Source organism: Lynx rufus, unplaced genomic scaffold (assembly GCF_022079265.1).
Source record: "Lynx rufus isolate CCGP_SWC_20201006 ecotype Redwood Valley unplaced genomic scaffold, mLynRuf1.p SCAF_3, whole genome shotgun sequence".
Classification (NCBI taxonomy): Eukaryota; Metazoa; Chordata; class Mammalia; order Carnivora; family Felidae; genus Lynx; species Lynx rufus.
Window position 1 is genome coordinate 30,499,830 of NW_025814845.1, and position 18,090 is coordinate 30,517,919.

The window sequence follows — 18,090 nt, forward strand, 5'->3', positions numbered from 1 at the left end:
TGATTGTACAGTGTACAGACAATGTGTGTTTTCACTCATACGGTTATTGCTTTGTCCTTAATTTTTCTTGCATCATAGATCTTTCACCTGGGAATTTCCTTCTGTCTGACATTCATCTTTTAGGAATTTCTTTACAGTATAGTTCTGTTTCATGTCAAACTCATTTTTTTTTTAATCTGAAAATTCTTTTATTGCCTTCATTCTTGTAAGATACTTTCACTGGGTGTATAGATTCTAGATTGACAGTTTCTGTTATTGAAGATAACGTTTAATTCTCTTTTGCCTTCCATTACTGTTAAGTCAGCTGTGATTCTAATACTTGGTTTCTTTGTCAGTAACTAGGTTTTTTTTTTTTCTTTCTTTCTTTCTTTCTTTCTTTCTTTAATTTCTGGTTACTTTCAACATCATCTCTTTACCTTTGGTGAATGACAGCTTCAGCACCGTGTTTCTAGTGGATTCCTTATTTATCTTGTTTGGGATTTGTTGGGCTTCAGAGATCAGGGGATTTGTGTCTTTGATCAGTTCTGGAAAATTCTCAGCCATTTTTCTTTAAATTGCTTCTGTCCCATGTACTCTCTTTCTGGGACTTGGATTAGATGTATACTGCCTTTTTGTTCTGTTCTCTATGTCTATGTCTCTTAACTTCTCTTTCATATTTTCTATCTCTGCTTCTCTGTGATCTGAAACCAGACAAGATTGAGGTAGGTAAATATGAAAGCCAGATTTGCCAGCATGGCAAATACTAATTTTAGCCCTGGGATCCAGACACTGAGCCTTGGATCCAACCCAAGATAGGAGTGTTGCAACTGAGATGTTTTCATGAAGATTAAGATCCTTGAGAGACTAAAGCATACCATCTGGCCTCCTGGCAGATGCAAATCCAGACGTTGTATGAAGGAAAGCACCCCCAGTTTAAGGCCTAAGGATCCTTTAATATTAGGTTCAACGGAATATGAGTTCATAAAAATAAAGAAATAAGCTACCATGAGTGAAAGCACAAATACAACAAATTTCATATTTGGATATCCAGAGACTTCAGATACAAGGAATTTTTTTTCTTTGCTTGAACTTAAAATGTATTCAAATATACATGTGCTTAAATTGACTTGGGATTCAGTTTTATTGTAACAGGAGGGCCCTTTGGACATCTAGTCTGCCATAGTGGCCTAAGTGGAAGACTAGTAGAATTTTTTTTACTTACTAGTTAATGATTAAAGTCTTGAAGTAATGGTCATACTCTTACGAAGTTTTTTTTGCAGAGCTTGAGAATAGCTTCTTTTAAAGTTATTAGGATCTGTTGTTTTTTTCCAAGTTCACAAAAGATGTTTGGAAAAGATTATATGGAATGATTTAAAAAATGGTTATTTAAGACATCTTGAATAAGATGAAAATTAGAGTCTGTATATATTGTGTCATGACAAACCAGCTTAGATATTTTTACATATTAGAAATAGAGCATTATTTTGTATACGTTAAAAAAAATGAAAAATATATCATTGTTTTTCTTGGTGTTATGTGTTCCATTTTTTTAAAACTTTAATTACCAATATTTCTTCTACCCTTTTCTGCCCTGGAATTTTTAGGCGTAATATTCATGGGGTAAGCAAAGAAAAAATAACAAGAATGTTGGAACACTATCAGCGTTTTGTTTCAGTGCCAATAATCATGAGTTCTTCAGTTCCAGAGAAAATTGAACGTATTGAGTTGTGTGCATATTCTTGTGAGGACAGAAGTACTAGGTAGGTTAAAGTCCCTGTGTACAAAAATTCAATTTGAAATATAATTTAAAAAATAATTTTGTAGCTTGTGAAATCACTGCCAAATAACTTTAAAAATAAAAATAGATGTTTGTTATTTGTTGAGTTTAGATCATTGTCTTACCTGAAACAAGATGTATATGGTTAGCAAGAGAAGTAAATTTATGTAAGCAATGACATGGGATTTTGTGGGTCCTCAGGGTTTTGTGGGTCCATGTTTATACTGTGAATACTCCTGCTTTCTTTGTGTAACTTCCCACTATTCCAATATTTATTGGTTATCGCCTGTCATTATTTTGTGTTTCTTTAGGTATTAGTGAAAATACTCTTTCAAGTTAGTATTATAAAAATTGATTACTAATGAAATGCTTTGAATAAGTAATACAAGTCATAGCCTTTTGAAAGTTTGCAATCCAGCATGGTACTGATTCTGTTAAACATTTAGGACATATAAACAATTGAATAAGTAGGTGAGTTAAAGAATAACCTTAAATATAGATAGAAGTCTAAATCGCCCATATTTTTTGATGATAAGGGCTGGTGAAACTCTATTAAAAAAGGAGATGGGAATAGAAAATTCATAAATGCTCTTTTATTGAGGAGCAGTGTTGCAAAGTGGTTTAGAGCATGGCTCCTGATCTGTTTCCTGGCTTCAAATTCCAAGGCTTTGTAATCTTTGACAAATTATAGAATCTCTCTATACTTCAGCTCTTCATTTCTAAAATGGCAATCATAACACTTTGTTCATAAGAATTTCATAAGGATTATGAATTAGTACTTAAAAGGGACTTAGAATAGCATCTGGCATGTAGAAAACTCAGTGTTAGATGTGATTTCACTTAGGAAGCTTCATGAGAGAGGTGGGACTTTGAGAGCTCCTGGAATAAAGAAAGAAAGGAAGATGAGTTGATAAATTGACTAAGGAAAAAGTATTGAAGTTGAAAGTGTAATGATTAGGCAAAAGTGCTGTTGAGTCTGAAATTAACATTGAGGATGGTTTTAAAAATTTAGCAGGTGACATTTCAAATGACAGCTCTCCTCCCTTTCTCTCATTTCTCTTAGTTGTGCAAATCATGTTGACTCTTCGTGACTTTGTAAATGAAGCTTAAGTATTTTCCTCTGTAGCAAATGACAGATGTTAATAGAGGCAGACCTAGTTTCACACATATTAAGCTTAAATGGTTCTGAGAGAAGCCAGGTGTCCTCTTCTGGGAACAAATTTAGAACCTTTAATATTTAATGCATATGAACACCTTAACTGAAAATCTCATGTTTTTTATTCGAAAAAAGTTTGAGTGCTTCCTATATGCCAAGCATTGTGTTAGGTGTTAGGGTTACAATGAAAGGATGTGTTCATAATGTACTAGGAAAAGATCACGATTAGCTTTTATAATTTTAATTAATGTAGTTTATTTATAGAAGTTTTAGAAGAAATGTTAAGTGTCTTGTCTTTCAGTGAAATGCTTTTTTAATTTAAATCATAATGTTAATAGCAACATTAAGAGACTTCCTTATAATACTGTAAAAAAAATCTTACAGCCCAAGAGACAATGAAGATATTACCTCTGAAAAAGAAGAAAATGTTTTATCCTCATCTTTGAAGCATCTAGAGTTAACTGAAGTGAAGAAACTTGAAGGGACCAAAGAAACTGTATTACCTGAGAATGTTACATATCTGTCTAATGCAGATTTAAACAAAGGAAGAAGAGAAATAAGTGGTATGAATCCTAACATTCAGAGTGCTTTCATTCAGGAAGTTTCAGACATGTATTTTTCTGATTCTGAAAGCAAAGGACAAGCAACAGAAAAAAGTGAGAAAGAAGAGCAAGTAGAAATGGCTTCTGAAAAAGAATATAGTAAAACTGATGCTGATAGTTTTGTAGAGAGAGTGTCACCAAGTATTTGCTATGGTGAAAATAATCAAGACTATGATCTTTCAAATACTATACCATTTCAAAATGAAAAATCTTCACCTGGTGAAATATTGGAAGAAAGAGCCATGGTAAAGAAAAAAGCCTTTGGAAAACCAAAAAGCAAATCAGCTTTGGAAAAGTTCCCAAGACATGAGCTATCAAATTTTGTTGGTGATTGGCCAGTTGATAAGACTATTGGTCAGAGGACAAAAAGGAACCGAAAAACTGAAAAAACTTCATCTGTACAAAGTGACAAGAAGTATAATCGCCCTCAGACACGCAAAGTATTAGATAATAGTCTATCTGTGAATATTGATCACATCCAGCAGCGAGAATCTCCACTTGAAAGTACAGAGGAGGACAAGAAATCACAGTATGATGATGCTTCAGAATCTTTCAGTCACTCTCAGTTTGATCTGTATAAAAATACTGAAAAACAATCATTCAGCATTGTGGGTGACTGGCCTTCATCTGATTCTTTAGCTCAGAGAGAGCACAGATCAAGAATGCCAAAAGACAGCTTAAAGGAACCCAACCTAGAATTTGGAACTAATGACAGTTTGAATGAAATAGCCTTCTACACAGCACATGAGGCCTGTTGGGGCACAAGCCCTGAAGAACTAAAAACACTGGGTAGTTCCAGTTCTACTCTAGGAAGTTCTGAATCGCTATCCAGTGAAATGGCCTGTGAGAATAAAACTTGTCCAAGTAAAAAGATTCATAGAAAAAACACATTGTCTCTTACTTTTACCAATAGTGGGCCAACTATTCCTGGAGTAGTAGGACCACAAACTTTAGCAGAATTTCCAGACGGAAAACTTAAGAAAGTCCCTGGAATAGAAGAAGGCATGTGTACCCAGACTGAACCACAGGATTTTGCTCTCTTATGGAAAATAGAAAAGAATAAAATTAGTGTTTCAGATTCTGTGAGAGTATTAACCGGACGATTAGATGGATTTAAACCAAAAGCTTTCAATATTAACACAAAATTAGACATTCAAGAAACAATTCCATATAGGGTAATGTATGATAAAAGCACATATGTTGAAGAAAGTGAGCTCACCAGTGCTGATGAATCTGAAAATCTTAACATTCTTTGTAAACTCTTTGGGTCCTTTTCATTAGAAGCCCTAAAAGACTTATATGAGAGGTGTAACAAAGATATTATTTGGGCTACAAGCCTTTTGTTGGACTCTGAAACTAAATTATGTGAGGATACTGAATTTGAGAATATCCAAAAATCATACGACGAAGCACAAATTGGGCCGTTTTCTCTGGGATTAAATTTGAAGGAAATTATTAGCCAAAGAGGAACCTTGGAGGATTCTATTTCTTCTGTGCCAGAATTTGGCCATGGCACTGTTGTCAGTAACACTAATGTGCAGTCTACCTGTGATTCAGAAAAGGGACACTCAGAGCAGGCAGAAATAAGAGCTATCACTACTGAAAAACCAGGATTCATAACAGATTTATTTCCTAATGCCACTACAGATCTAAAGAAGAATACTAATGAAGTACTTCCTGGTAGTCAGGCAGAACTTCCAGGTTTATATAACATTAAGCAGCCTTTTCCAGGGACTCTAAAAGCTACTACTGCTAAAGATGTGAGGGACATGGAGAAGAACCTAGAAGTCACAGAGATTGGAGACAGTATACATTCTTCTTTGAATTTGTCTGATGTTTTAAACTCTGTATCGAGCACTTCAAATCTGGAGTTAAATGAAGAAGTTGATTTTACTGACTCTTTTGAAATAAAGAAAAATGAAAATCTTCCTAAGACTTATGTGAAATTTCCAAACACTGAAGAATTTATGAATGAAGATGAACAGGAAATGGAAAAAATTCTAATGGCTGAGAGTACTTTGTCAGCTGGAGTTAGTGAAGAAGATAAAACTGAGATGTTGAATCCCATGCCAATGATGGCCAAATCTCTGACCATAGACTGTTTGGAATTGGCATTACCTCCTGAGCTGGCTTTTCAGCTCAATGAATTATTTGGCCCTGTTGGTATTGATTCAGGTAAAGAAAAAGATTACCTAAATATGTATCTTTGTGTGAATAGAAACAGATTCAGGGTTCTATCTCCATTTTGAAATTATGTTCTATGTTAACTGAAATATACCTTATTTTTGACACATTTGTTTACAGAGTATTTCAAAAAAATGTAATTTAAAGAAATAGAGAGTATTTATATGGAGTTTGTGTTCATCCCATGCATATGTTGAAAGTTTTCTGGGTATTTACCTCACACTTATTTGCACAGTTGAACCTTTTGAATCTGTGGTGCTACTCCAGATATACTTAAGGCAAGACTAATTTCTTAGAACACACTTCTTGAAAAGTCTTGACTAATGGAAATGAATATCTTAAATATATTCAGTCAAACTGATGGACAGGAATAACTTAAATATATGAAGCATTGTATAATTGCACCCACCAAGAAGTGTGAAAACAGTGACATAGCACATAAAAAAATTATTCTAGGAGCTTTAGAACTAGAAATACAGGTTAGTAATAATATGAATTAGTTTTATGATGCATAAGGTGGTTGAGTATGTTTTCTCAAAATGTATAATGAGTAATGATTATATTTTCTTTTCTTTTTTCCCTCCTCACAAGGGTCTCTAACAGTTGAGGATTGTGTGGTTCATATAGATCTGAATCTGGCTAAAGTGATTCATGAGAAATGGAAAGAATCTGTAATGGTTGGTAGGCTTCTTTTTATAAAGAGCTCCTTTTGTGTTCACTTTGCTCTTAATAGAATCTATTGTATGAAAGATTTCTATTGAATTTTGACTTTGAGAGAGAATGAATTTTTATCAGTAAATAGGTTACTGATATTTTTCCTCTTTCTAGTATTTTTGATTATTTCCAGATGGGCCAAATTATATAACTAATGATGGAGCTCAATATGATTATTGACTTTTTTTAAGAGAAAAAATCATAAATAGTTTTTACTCTAAAGACTTGTAGCACTGATTGATTAAATTTCAAAAACTGCTAAAAAAACAAAAACAAAACAAAACCAGCCTAAGAGCTCTGTAAGTGGCAAAAATATATTAATATAGTCCTACTTCATAATCTTATCTAGTTTTATTGTTTTACTTAGATTTGGCAAGGACAATTGATAGTTTTACAAGGAGAAGTGATTTCTAGAGAAAAATAATATAATCTTATTTTATAATGCACCCTCCTTTGCCAATCCCCTGTCCTGCATTTGTGTTTAGGAGCGACAAAGACAAGAAGAAGTATCCTCTGGCAAGTTTACACGAGGTAAAACACATATTTTTACTTCTAATGTTCTTGTCATGATGTTGAAACTTGGTGTATGTGTACGAATTTTAATGCATTATTAAATATACTGCCACAAAATGTGTTACCCAAGAATTTGGATTTGAAATTAAAGTTCTTTCAAAATATTTAACATTTAATATTGAAATAAAATAAAGCTAGAAGAACTAAAAAGCACCTGTAATTAACTTTCATGAGTGCAGTGGACCACCTGCGGTGTCCTCTAATATGTATAGTCAGGGTATTGCCTGTTTAAGATTTTGTTCTGGTTCGAGAGCACTAACATGTTCATGTGTTTGATTGAGAGCATCATTCAGTTGTTACTTGGTTATTCAAAATTTTTACTGATGTTAATATTATTAGAGCACAAAAGTCAGCCTGCTTTTGTAACATCTGCCAAATTGACAATATTTGATTCCAGACAACTTCTTAGGTAGTGTTGTCAGTGATTAGTGCAGGGTGGCGGACCTGTTAATGGGCCTCCTTTTGTGCACGTTTCCTTCAGATGCCTCTTTTATACGCCTCACACTAGGACTCCAGGTTGAAGATTCTTTGGGTGTGCTTTAGTTGTAGCTTCAAGAGCTAAAGCTATTTGAGAGCTAGAGGTACTGGAAGGGTATCAGAGTTTATGTGGATGGCAGTATTTGCTGTTTCTTTATTCTTTGGGAAAGCAATGTATAAAATATGCTGCTACCCTTAGAGATGCTGAAATATTATACATTAAATCTTGTTATTGTGAACTTCTTAGAATGTTCAGTTTCTTCCTTGTGTTGAATATATCATTTGTTCAGTATTTATTTGTTGTGTGCCTCTAGTGGGTTGCAGGTTTACCAGAATATTGGTCCTTTCAGTCCTTGGAGTGGCTGAGCAGAGCTGACCAGAGCTACTCTAGCTGGTCACTACCACCGGGCTACAACTCCCTTTGTTTACCAATGTATGTGTGTGTCATTTTTTCTGTGTTGATGTGATTAAAAAAAAAAAAAAAAGGAGTTGGGGGGGGCAGTTGGGTAGCTCAGTTGGTTTGATCTTGATTTCAGCTCAGATCATGATCTCCCGGTTCTTGGGATTGAGCCCTTTGTCAATCCATGCTGACAGCACAGAGCCTGCTTGGGATTCTTTCTCCTCTCTCTCTGCACCTCTCCTCCAGCCTGCACACACTCGCTCTTGCGCGCGCTCTCTCTCTCTCTCACTCTCTCTCTCTCAAAATAAATATTAGAAAAAGTGGAAAGTATTGAGTTGATTTACAATGATACCCACATCCTTGCTCATTTGAAACGTTTCTACATTTATACATATGTCTCATTTGCAATTATGTGACTATCTATTTTGAAACCTCAGAGTTACGTTATAGAAGCTAGAAATAAAAAATCATGTTTCTTTGGTCTTTCTGAGGTAGTTGTAACAGAATGAGTAATGCTTAATTTGTATATTTATTGTTGAGGGTCTGACACTATTTATACTGCTTTTGTAGATCCTTCCCTGGTTGGGAGTATTGGTCTTGATAATCCTGAACAAAAGTCATCTCAGAGAACAGGCAAAAAATTACTGAAGACTTTAGCAGCACCTGAAATGCTACCCTTATTGGATCATTGGAACACTCAAACTAAAAAAGTGTCACTCAGAGAAATAATGTCAGAAGAAATTGCCTTACAGGAAAAACATGATTTGGTATGAGTTAGTATTAAGCCTTAACCATTAAGCCTTTGTCTCTGACTCTAGGTTGATTGTATGTTTACTTTGTGATTTTCATTTAATTCTGAATTTTCTAGTCTGGAATCTGTATTTAACCTGATTGAAGTTAATGTTAAAATTGAAAATTGTTTTGAAGTTTGAAGCTGGAGGTTTTTGCCTCTGGGAGATTAGTTGATATTCTATTAAAAAAAAAAAAAAAAGCCTGTCTGTATGAAACTGTTATTTTAGATTTAATTTTGCAGGTGATTAAGCTGCATTTTTTTGGCTTTTAGTATTTACTTCTATAATTCTTTAATTTTAGAAAAACATGAAAGAAATCTTTCATTTAAAGATAATTTTATTCATAAATCAGTAAAAAGAAATGTTTGTCTTGCTATTAAAGAACTATCCCAACTTCAAAACAAAATTTTTTAGAGAATCATTTTAGAAACTTATGAATTTGAATTAAGAAATTGAATACTCTTCTTTTTGTAACTTTCAGTCAAACAAGTTCAAACAGAAACTTTATTTTGAATTTTATTTTTGTTCCTTATTCAGCATATCAGATTTTATGAGGCCATAAGTGAATTTGGTTTCTTTTGCATTTCTTCTCAGCCTTTTTTGGAATTCTGAAAATTAGTATTAGAAAATTTCAAAATCAAAAAGGAAAAGAACTTAGAGGTTATTTAGTCCAGTTCTCAAAGAAAAGAAATAATTCTTAGATGTATCTAAAACATTTTACTTACTTTCTTACTCATTTGACTCTTCAAAAGGAGCACCTTTATATTTGGCTGAAATACATAGAATTGGGGCATAGGAAGAATGATGGGATTCTTCTACCTTCGTATTTATTTTTCCCAGTTATTTTGTGAATTAAATTGGAAATATGTTACCATTGTTGCATGTTTACATAGTCCAAGGAGCAGCCTTTTTGGTAACGTCTTATAATGTAGTGTTCTTTCAAATATCCTCTTCATTTATATATGTAATAAATTGGAGAAATGTATTTTCTTAAAAATAAGGAAATCTCATAACTTATGCCCAAATGGTGTGACACCTTTACCTGAAACTCCATTTTTAATGCTGAAACTATGGTTCTAATCTGTCTTTTAATTAATTTCTCAGTGTAATAGTGAACAAATGAGTACCTTCACTTCCCAACTTAATGCATTTTTCTTTTTTCTATCAGTGAATTTTGCTTATCTTTCTATGGGTTGGGTAAATAGAAGCTGAACTTATTTGGTCCCAAGGATACTTCTCCTTAGGTAGAGCCTCAGTAAGAGAATTTCTTACTTAATGCTTTCTTCTCACTCTTCATCTCCAAAGCAGAAATACACTTTGTATTTTTTTAAGCAAAGAATATAAAATAAACATTAGGTATAATATATGAGTAGAATAAGGTCATGAGTTTTCAGTTCATTGATGAGACCTTAGGATTTGTAGTTTAGAAACTCTGTGACCTGGTAGGGTGCTAGTAAATCTGATCACTGAATTTTTTAGTAAATTCAGATTATAATGTGTATCTTAAATAAAACATGAAATATTTTTAATTCTTGAGGTGGCTTGTTTCCGTTACTCTTGTGATGTGTGATGTGTTCAGCTTTACCAGTCCCTTTTACTGGTCAGATTGTCACCTGTTGTGAATCCTCTTTTATTGTTGTTTGGTGTTATAAATGACCTAAATATGTTAAGGTTGTCCTAGATGATTGCAATTTTTATATTTTCAGAGTCACCTTTGAAATTTTATAGGAAGTTATTTTTCGGATATTAGCATCTTGCTAGCAAACAAAAATATTCTGTACCTACATCACAACGTCAACAAATTGTCTCAGAGTTAGAAATCACTTTAAGAATGTTTACCACATTCCTAGGTTAGAATTTAAAAAGCACATTTTTAAGAAAGTTCTTTAGTTTGGCAATTTAAATGGATCCAATTGTAACTTGTGAGAAAACAACAATTAGTGACAGGTCTCATACAATTATTTTGGAGTAAATATGTTTGTGAAAATTTTTAAAATTGTGAATTTTAAGATTTTCTGTCAACCTGAATTTGCAACTTATTTGTACATTGTAGTTTCTGCCCATTGAGGAGAATATGTTTTTGAGGACGTTGTTCACAGCATCACACAGTGTCCCTTTTATGAGGACCCATGGGAGAAATTTCTCTCAGGTCTCAGTACCAGAAAAAGCTGTACTTCTCCTGAGCAACTGGTTTGTTTTTATTTTATGGACACTGAGAATCTTTGTTTCGCCCTTTGCTTTGGCCACTAAGAAGCTCAGAACTGAATTTGTGGCCCATCTTTAGCAATTGTACAGGATTTTATGGCATGCATTTATATACTAATTTTATTTGCTAGCTTTATCCTGTATTCTTACTTTACTCTCTGACTTCTTCATTTATTTATATCCTGTTTATATATGTGTACATACATCTTCATCTGTTTTATATAATATGTCTGAATATGCTGGGTATGTATATGTGAGAGTATGTGTATATTTATATACACTTGCACACATATATGTACTTGTGTGATTGTGTGTGTATATCAAAGAACAGCTTCAAATATTTTGCAAAAAATGGGATATAAATAAATAGTGCAAGAATACTTATATTACTAATTTCAGTCTTTAATCAGTGAAGAAAGTCTGTGATTGCTTTTAAATGATTAATCTTTTTGCAACAAAATAACCATGCTTTTGGATCAGCATGATTAGTGTTATAAATTCCATCTGAAGGATGATTTTTGTCTTTTTTGTTTGTTTTAGAAAAGGGAGGCACTTATGTTTGAAAAAGATTGTGCCACTAAACTAAAGGAGAAGCAGCTTTTTAAGATATTTCCAGCTATAAACCAAAATTTTCTGGTGGACATTTTCAAGGACCACAAGTGAGTGATAGGATTATCTATAATTTCTATTGTGATGTCATTGACAGTGTATTATTTTAATTTTTCTGATAAAAAGTAATCAGTATATTATAAACAATTAAATGCAATGTACATAATGCAGAAAGTGAGCAGGTTTTGGAAACTGGTTTATAGGCCTCAGTTTTTTTCTCATATATATACTAATGTGTGTGTGCTTTGTATGTGTAAGCCAAATTTTTTTTTTTTTTTTTTTTTTGGATAAAGGCTTTCTGTGTTATATGTACTGATAGTGTAATCCACCCTGGATGTTAATAATCTCTAAAAGTTTTGGGATCATGATGGGTAAAATATTTCATTGTTGTTTAAATTTTAATTTTGTGGATTACTAGGAAGGTTGAACCTTTTCAATTAATTTATTTTTCTATTTATTGCTTACCTTTGCCTGTTTTCCATTTGGTTCTTTGTATTTCTTCATTTGTGAGAGCTCATTTTATATGTTATATGTAGTTATCTTTGTTTCTATAGATTATAATTATTATTTTACTCTGATACTTAGCTTTTAACCTGGCATATAGTCACTTTGGGCATATACATGTTTTAATTCATATGTTTTATCAGAAAATCATTTCCTTTATTGTTTCCGAGTTTAATGTCATTTTAGGAAGTCTGTCCTTCCTCAATATTATAAAAATATTTTCTTCAGTGTTTTTAATAGTTAAAAAGTTTTAAATAATCTAGTATTTCCCATTTATCCAGGAGTTTTAAGTTTTCAAAATCCTCTAAATTTTGTGTATGGTATGAGGTAGAGATTTAACTTAATTGTTTTTCCAAATAAGCAACTGGATGAAGAGATTATCTTCACCCACTGATATAAAATACAACCACTATTATTTGCTAAATTCCAAAATACACATTTTCCTTTAAAGATTTTTCAGTTCTGTTGAGCTCTTCGTTTGGTCCTGGCTTTCCACCATATTGTTTTAATTATCGTAGTGTTACACACAATGTTTGATGTTTGGTATGTTAGGAATACTTCTGGTTTGAATAATATATATTTCAATCTTAATATATTTCTTAAATTTGTATTTTGGCAAGAGATGTTTTGAATAGATGCCTTTTTATAACTGAGAATCTAATATGGATTTTTCTTTAGTTTATTAGTGTATTTCAATCACAATAGATTTCTAGAATAAAACCTATTTTACCTTCAGATTTTTATTTTTGATTTTTTTCTTTAAATGCAGTTTAAGAATTGATTTCAGGATTTTTGCACCAGCAATTAAATGAGATTGGTCTGTGATTTTCTGTTCTTGTGTTCTCTTTGGCATATTTTTGGTTTCAGAGTTTTATTTAGTATTAGACTTAATAAAGTAACCTGGAAAGACTGCTGTTTTTCTGTATGCTCTAGAAAGTTTAAGTAAATTAGTACTTTGAAGGTTCTGGAGTTGTACCTTTTCAGAGAGAAGGTCTTCAGAATCTTTCACTATCTTAAGGTTATTGCTTTATTCAGATTGCTTTTTTCATGAGTCTGTTCTGGTAGTTTGTTAGAAAATCAGTTTTACCTTAGTTTTCAATCTTATTATTGTTAAGTTATATGTAATATTATTTGATAATTAAAAACACTGTTGTGTATTTGATTGTATTCCTTTTTCTTTTCCTAATGTTTTTATTTTTCTGTGTTCTGTTTTTGCTCTTTATCAGATTGGCCCTTTTACGAATTTGCATGTTACCCTTGTGCAGGCGACATGCAAATCTTCTCTGTATCTTTCCAATGTTAGTATATGTGCTGCTGGAGCGAGCACCAGATTGATCCTTTTAAAGAACAAGCTCTTCTTTTATTGATCAAAGTCTATTTTATATTTGTAATCATTTATTTTTGTTTTTAATTTTTGGCAATTCCTTTCTATTTTTGATAATTCCTTTCTCTTAAAATTTGTTGATGTATTTTCAACTTTTTGGCTAGTTTGTTTCCTTTCAGTCTTTTTTTTTTTTAATTTTTTTTTTTCAACGTTTATTTATTTTTGGGACAGAGAGAGACAGAGCATGAATGGGGGAGGGGCAGAGAGAGAGGGAGACACAGAACCGGAAACAGGCTCCAGGCTCTGAGCCATCAGCCCAGAGCCCGACGCGGGGCTCGAACTCACGGACCGCGAGATCGTGACCTGGCTGAAGTCCGACGCTTAACCGACTGCGCCACCCAGGCGCCCCTCCTTTCAGTCTTTAATAACAAATACACTTACGGGCATTAATTTTTTCTTTCTATCATGTTTTTATATATATGTAATACTTTGATTTTGATATGTAGTATTTTCATTTTTATTATTTTTAAAATAATCTCTAATTCAGATTGATTTTCTCATTTACCCAAGGCTTTTTAATTTTCTAAATGGTTTAATGGCTTTGGTGGTGAGTGGGGTGAGGGTTATTGCTTATTTTGTTTTGTTTTTTTGAGGTACAAGAATGTGGCCTGGAAGAGTTCTTTTTGAAATTTAAGATTTTCTTTGTGGTTTAATACATGATCAGTTTTTATAAATATTACATGAAAGTGCTTTTGAAAAAGAATATTCTCTGCTGAGTATGTAGAGTTCTAAACATGTCACTTAAATCAAGTTTTTAATGTTATTATTCCAATCCACAATTTCCCTATTTGTTTTTGCTACCTAACTTGCTGTTTTCTTAGAGTTATGTGTTAAAATCTCCCCAGGGGGTGGGGTGGGGGGTGGGCATGGGGATTAGGGGAGTGGCACTGGTATATGGCAACTCTCCTTTATAGGGACCTGGGGCAAGAAGGCCAGTTGTAAAAAACCTAGAGTTGTGGGTCCCCAGACAAGGTAAGGGGGACGGAGTGAGTCCTTCCTGGGGATGCCCACAGTGATAGGTTAGTCTGGCCCATCAGGGTAGATGGTCAATTGCCTCCATTTGTTTTCCAGCAGCTGTATAATTTTTTCAGTTAGCAGTAGCTTCACCATCATCCTGGTAAGAAGGGTAAGTGGGTTCAGTTACTGAGAATATGCCTACAGTACAATGTTCCAGGGCCATATCCTCTAGCATCACTAATGGAAGATACTGCCTTCCAGCCCCATGAGTAAGCAAGCCCGTAATTTTAAGGGCTATTTAGGATGTGGATAGTTGCTGGTAGCTTCTACCCCTAGGAACCTCTGTTTGTTTTGTTGAGCATATCTGAGGCAGCAAGATCAGGGCTAAAGTGCAATTGGTAGTTCAAAATGGTTCTCCATCAAAGGTTGTCTTCATTAAATTGAAGAAGAACAAAATGTCACACTACTTAGGGGAACTATCACATTTCACAAATATTCCTTTCTTGTCAGCTCTTAATTACCTGGTCATTGGAAGAGATCAGAGGCATATAGCCTGAAATAATGAGCAGTATAAAATCATTTATAATTTGCTTTGAAATGAGTTTCTTTAGATATTGGAACATGAGTGTTTCAAGTCTTTGTCAATTTGTAGAATTTGATACTGCCTGCAATATAGAATCACTGTGAAAATATGCATGAATAATTAGGGGTGAGAGGTAGGATAGTGTTTTACTTTTTCCTTTCTGTGTCCCTGCTTAGAGTTTCTCTGACTAGAACCTTACGGTTTAAGTAAAAAGTAAAATTTGACACAATAAAAATGTCAGTTTAAAGATCTTTTGTCTGTGTTTGATGTTTGAAGGAAGCTGAAACCATGTGTGAATCCAGCAAGGGACCTAAGAAGTATAGGTGATAAAATGAAAGTAAGATTTGTTGTGGATAATCAATCTGTAATAAAAGATCAGACAGTGAATTAATTATCAATATGTTACCTTTTGGTATTAATTTACAGAAATTAGTTTTGGGGGGCTTATTGTTTCCTTCTTATCACTCTTGAGTCTTTGAGATACATAAAGTTAGTGTTTAAAACTTAGAAATGAGCCAATTTTTCATATTTTAAAATGTTTGAAGTGTTGCTTATGTTAATGTTTTCATATAACTTTTTTTTATTGACATCATATTTATAACTCTCTACAGCTATTCATTAGAACACACAGTCCAGTTTCTAAACTGCGTTCTTGAAGGAGACCCTGTGAAAACAGTTGTAGCGCAAGAGTTTGCTCATCAAAATGAGAATGTCACTTCTCATGCTACACAGAAGTCTAAGGAGAAAAAGGTATAGAGTTACTTATTTTTTATTATAAAGTAAATAATTTCATATGAAAATGTAATTGGTTTGTTGATGTAATTTAATGATTATTTCTCACATTTTAACTAGATTGGAAATTTAACCACCAGTAGCATATTTCATTTAGGTGGGATATCTGTTCAAAATAATGAATTTGTAGCCGATTATGATTTTTTATTCAATGTCATTGTATATGGTAAACACTTGAATTTCTATAACTTTCTGTATAGACTCTACACAGTAGCATATGGGGCTTAGTTGAATAACGGTGGGGTGGTACTATGGTGGGTTTTAGGATGTAAATATGTTAAATATCTAGGCAGAAAATTTTAACTATTTGAGAATCTGCCAAATTTTTATCCAAAGTGGCTCTACCATTTTATGTTCCCACCAGCAATGTATGAGGGTTACAATTTACTCACATCATCTCTGACACTTGTTAATATCTGTCTTTTTGATTATAGCCATCTTAGTGGCTATGAAGTTGTCCTAAGTGTACATGGGATTTGTTTTAATCAGATATGGTAAGATACCTAGACATGGAAATGTTATGAAGGAAGAAATTTATTATACTCACAGATCTCTAGAAACAGGAGGCATGGCCTGCCATACAGGGCCACCTGGAGAAGAACCAGGGTCAGTCAGGAGACAGGGAGCAGAGTGGAAATGTGGGCAAGAGCCTTTTTTGTGGTTTCTGTGGGGAGGAATAGGTGAGGCAGGGTAAACAGGTTTAAGATTGGCTAGTTTGAACAGTTTCAGCGGGCTCTGGGGAGTAGGAACTGTCCCTGGTGTTCTGGTATCTGGCATGGGTGATTAGACAATGTGGATGGTGACCCTGAGGTTGAGAACCCGATAAAGGAAGTAGTTGAGGGTATGAACTCTAGGTTGGTGGGTTTACATATGTAAGGTATGCTAGCAGATGAGTTGTTTGCTATCTCTCAGAATTGGCTAACCCCAGGGTTGGGGGTACTGCCTCTCTAGGGGTTATAGCAAGGCCCTGGATGTCAAAGCATCAGAAAACAGGAAATAAAAGAAATGGTTAATAAAGAATCTCCTTGTCATTTTGATCTGGACTAGTCTTCAGGGAAGACTAGTGATGTTGAACACTTTTTCATGTGCTTATTGGACATTTGTATATCTTCTTTGAAGAAATGTCTATTTATATTCCTTGCCCATTAAAAAAAGGTTTTTTATTTTTGAGTTGTATGAGTTCTTTATATATTCTAGATACGAGTCCCTTACCAGACATGTGATTTGTAAAATTTCTCTCATGTTGAGGGTTGTCTTTTTGCTCTTGATGGTGTCTTTTATTTGAAGCACAAGAGTTTTAATTTTGATGATGTGCAGTTTATCTTTTTTTCTTTTGTTGCTTGTACTTTTGATGTCATATTTAAGAAACCATTGCCTAATCCAAGGTCGTGAAGTGTTTTTGTTTTTCATGTTATATAGTAATTTTTTTGTTGTTTGTTTTTATATTTTCTTCTAAAATATAGTTTTATAGTTTTAGTGCTTGTCATGTTTAGATCTTTGATCCATTTTGAGTTAATTCTTTAAAAAAATTTCTTTTAATGTTTATTTTTGAGAGGGGAGGGAGGGAGAGAAAGAGAGAGAGAGACTGAGCGTGAGCGGGGGAGGGGCAGACACACACACACACACACACACACACACACACACACACACAGATTCTGAAGCAGGCTCCAGGCTCTGAGCTGTCAGCACAGAGCCTGATGTGGAGCTTGAACTCACGAACTGTGAGATCATGACCTGAGCCGAAGTCGAATACTTAACCAACTGAACCACCCAGGCTCTCCTGAGTTAATTTTGTATATGGTGTATGTAGATAGGTATCCAAGTTCATTCTTTTGCATGCAAATATCCAGTTGTCACAGCACCACTTGTGGCAAAGATTGTTCTTGCCCCATTTAATTTTCTTAGCACCCTAGTTGAAAATGAATTGACTATAAGTTTATTGCTAGACTGTCATTTCTGTTCCATTGATCTGTATGTCTGTCATCATACCAGTTTCACACTGCCTTGATTGCTGTAGGTTAGTAGTTAAGATTTAAATAGGGAAATGTGAGTTTCCAACTGTGTTCTTTTCTCAAGATTGTTTTGCCTCTTCTGGTCCCTTTGTAGTTCTCAACTTGCCATTTTCTGCAAAGAGGGTTTTGTTTTGTTTTGTTTTTTTGTTTTTGTTTTTTTTTTAGTTTATTTATTTATTTATTTTTAGTAATCTCTACACCCAATATGGGGCTTGAATTTATGACCCTCTTATCAAGAGCATGCTCTTTCAACTGAGCCAGCTGGAATTTTTATGTGAAATGTATTGAGTCTGTAGATTAACTTGAGGTATATTGCCAGCTTAACAATATTGTGTTTGGTCCATGAACATGGAGTATCTTTCAATTTACTTAGGTCTTAATTTCTTCAACA

At 33.7% G+C, this 18,090-nt stretch overlaps 1 protein-coding gene and 1 non-coding gene across 2 annotated transcripts in view; one reads left to right on the forward strand and one right to left on the reverse strand.

Annotated features, from left to right (window-relative positions):
- The window catches only part of N4BP2 (NEDD4 binding protein 2), an 88,228-nt gene that overhangs the window by 53,552 nt on the left and 16,586 nt on the right, over positions 1-18,090 (forward strand). The window contains exons 9-15 of the mRNA XM_047090729.1: positions 1,584-1,739; positions 3,297-5,689; positions 6,290-6,375; positions 6,898-6,943; positions 8,433-8,629; positions 11,399-11,517; positions 15,507-15,645. Of these exons, the coding sequence (XP_046946685.1) occupies positions 1,584-1,739; positions 3,297-5,689; positions 6,290-6,375; positions 6,898-6,943; positions 8,433-8,629; positions 11,399-11,517; positions 15,507-15,645 (3,136 nt within the window). The remainder of the gene's footprint in view (positions 1-1,583; positions 1,740-3,296; positions 5,690-6,289; positions 6,376-6,897; positions 6,944-8,432; positions 8,630-11,398; positions 11,518-15,506; positions 15,646-18,090) is intronic.
- On the reverse strand, positions 13,192-13,298 carry LOC124521409 (U6 spliceosomal RNA). Its single transcript, XR_006964504.1, has one exon. It is a non-coding gene; the product is annotated as a U6 spliceosomal RNA (small nuclear RNA).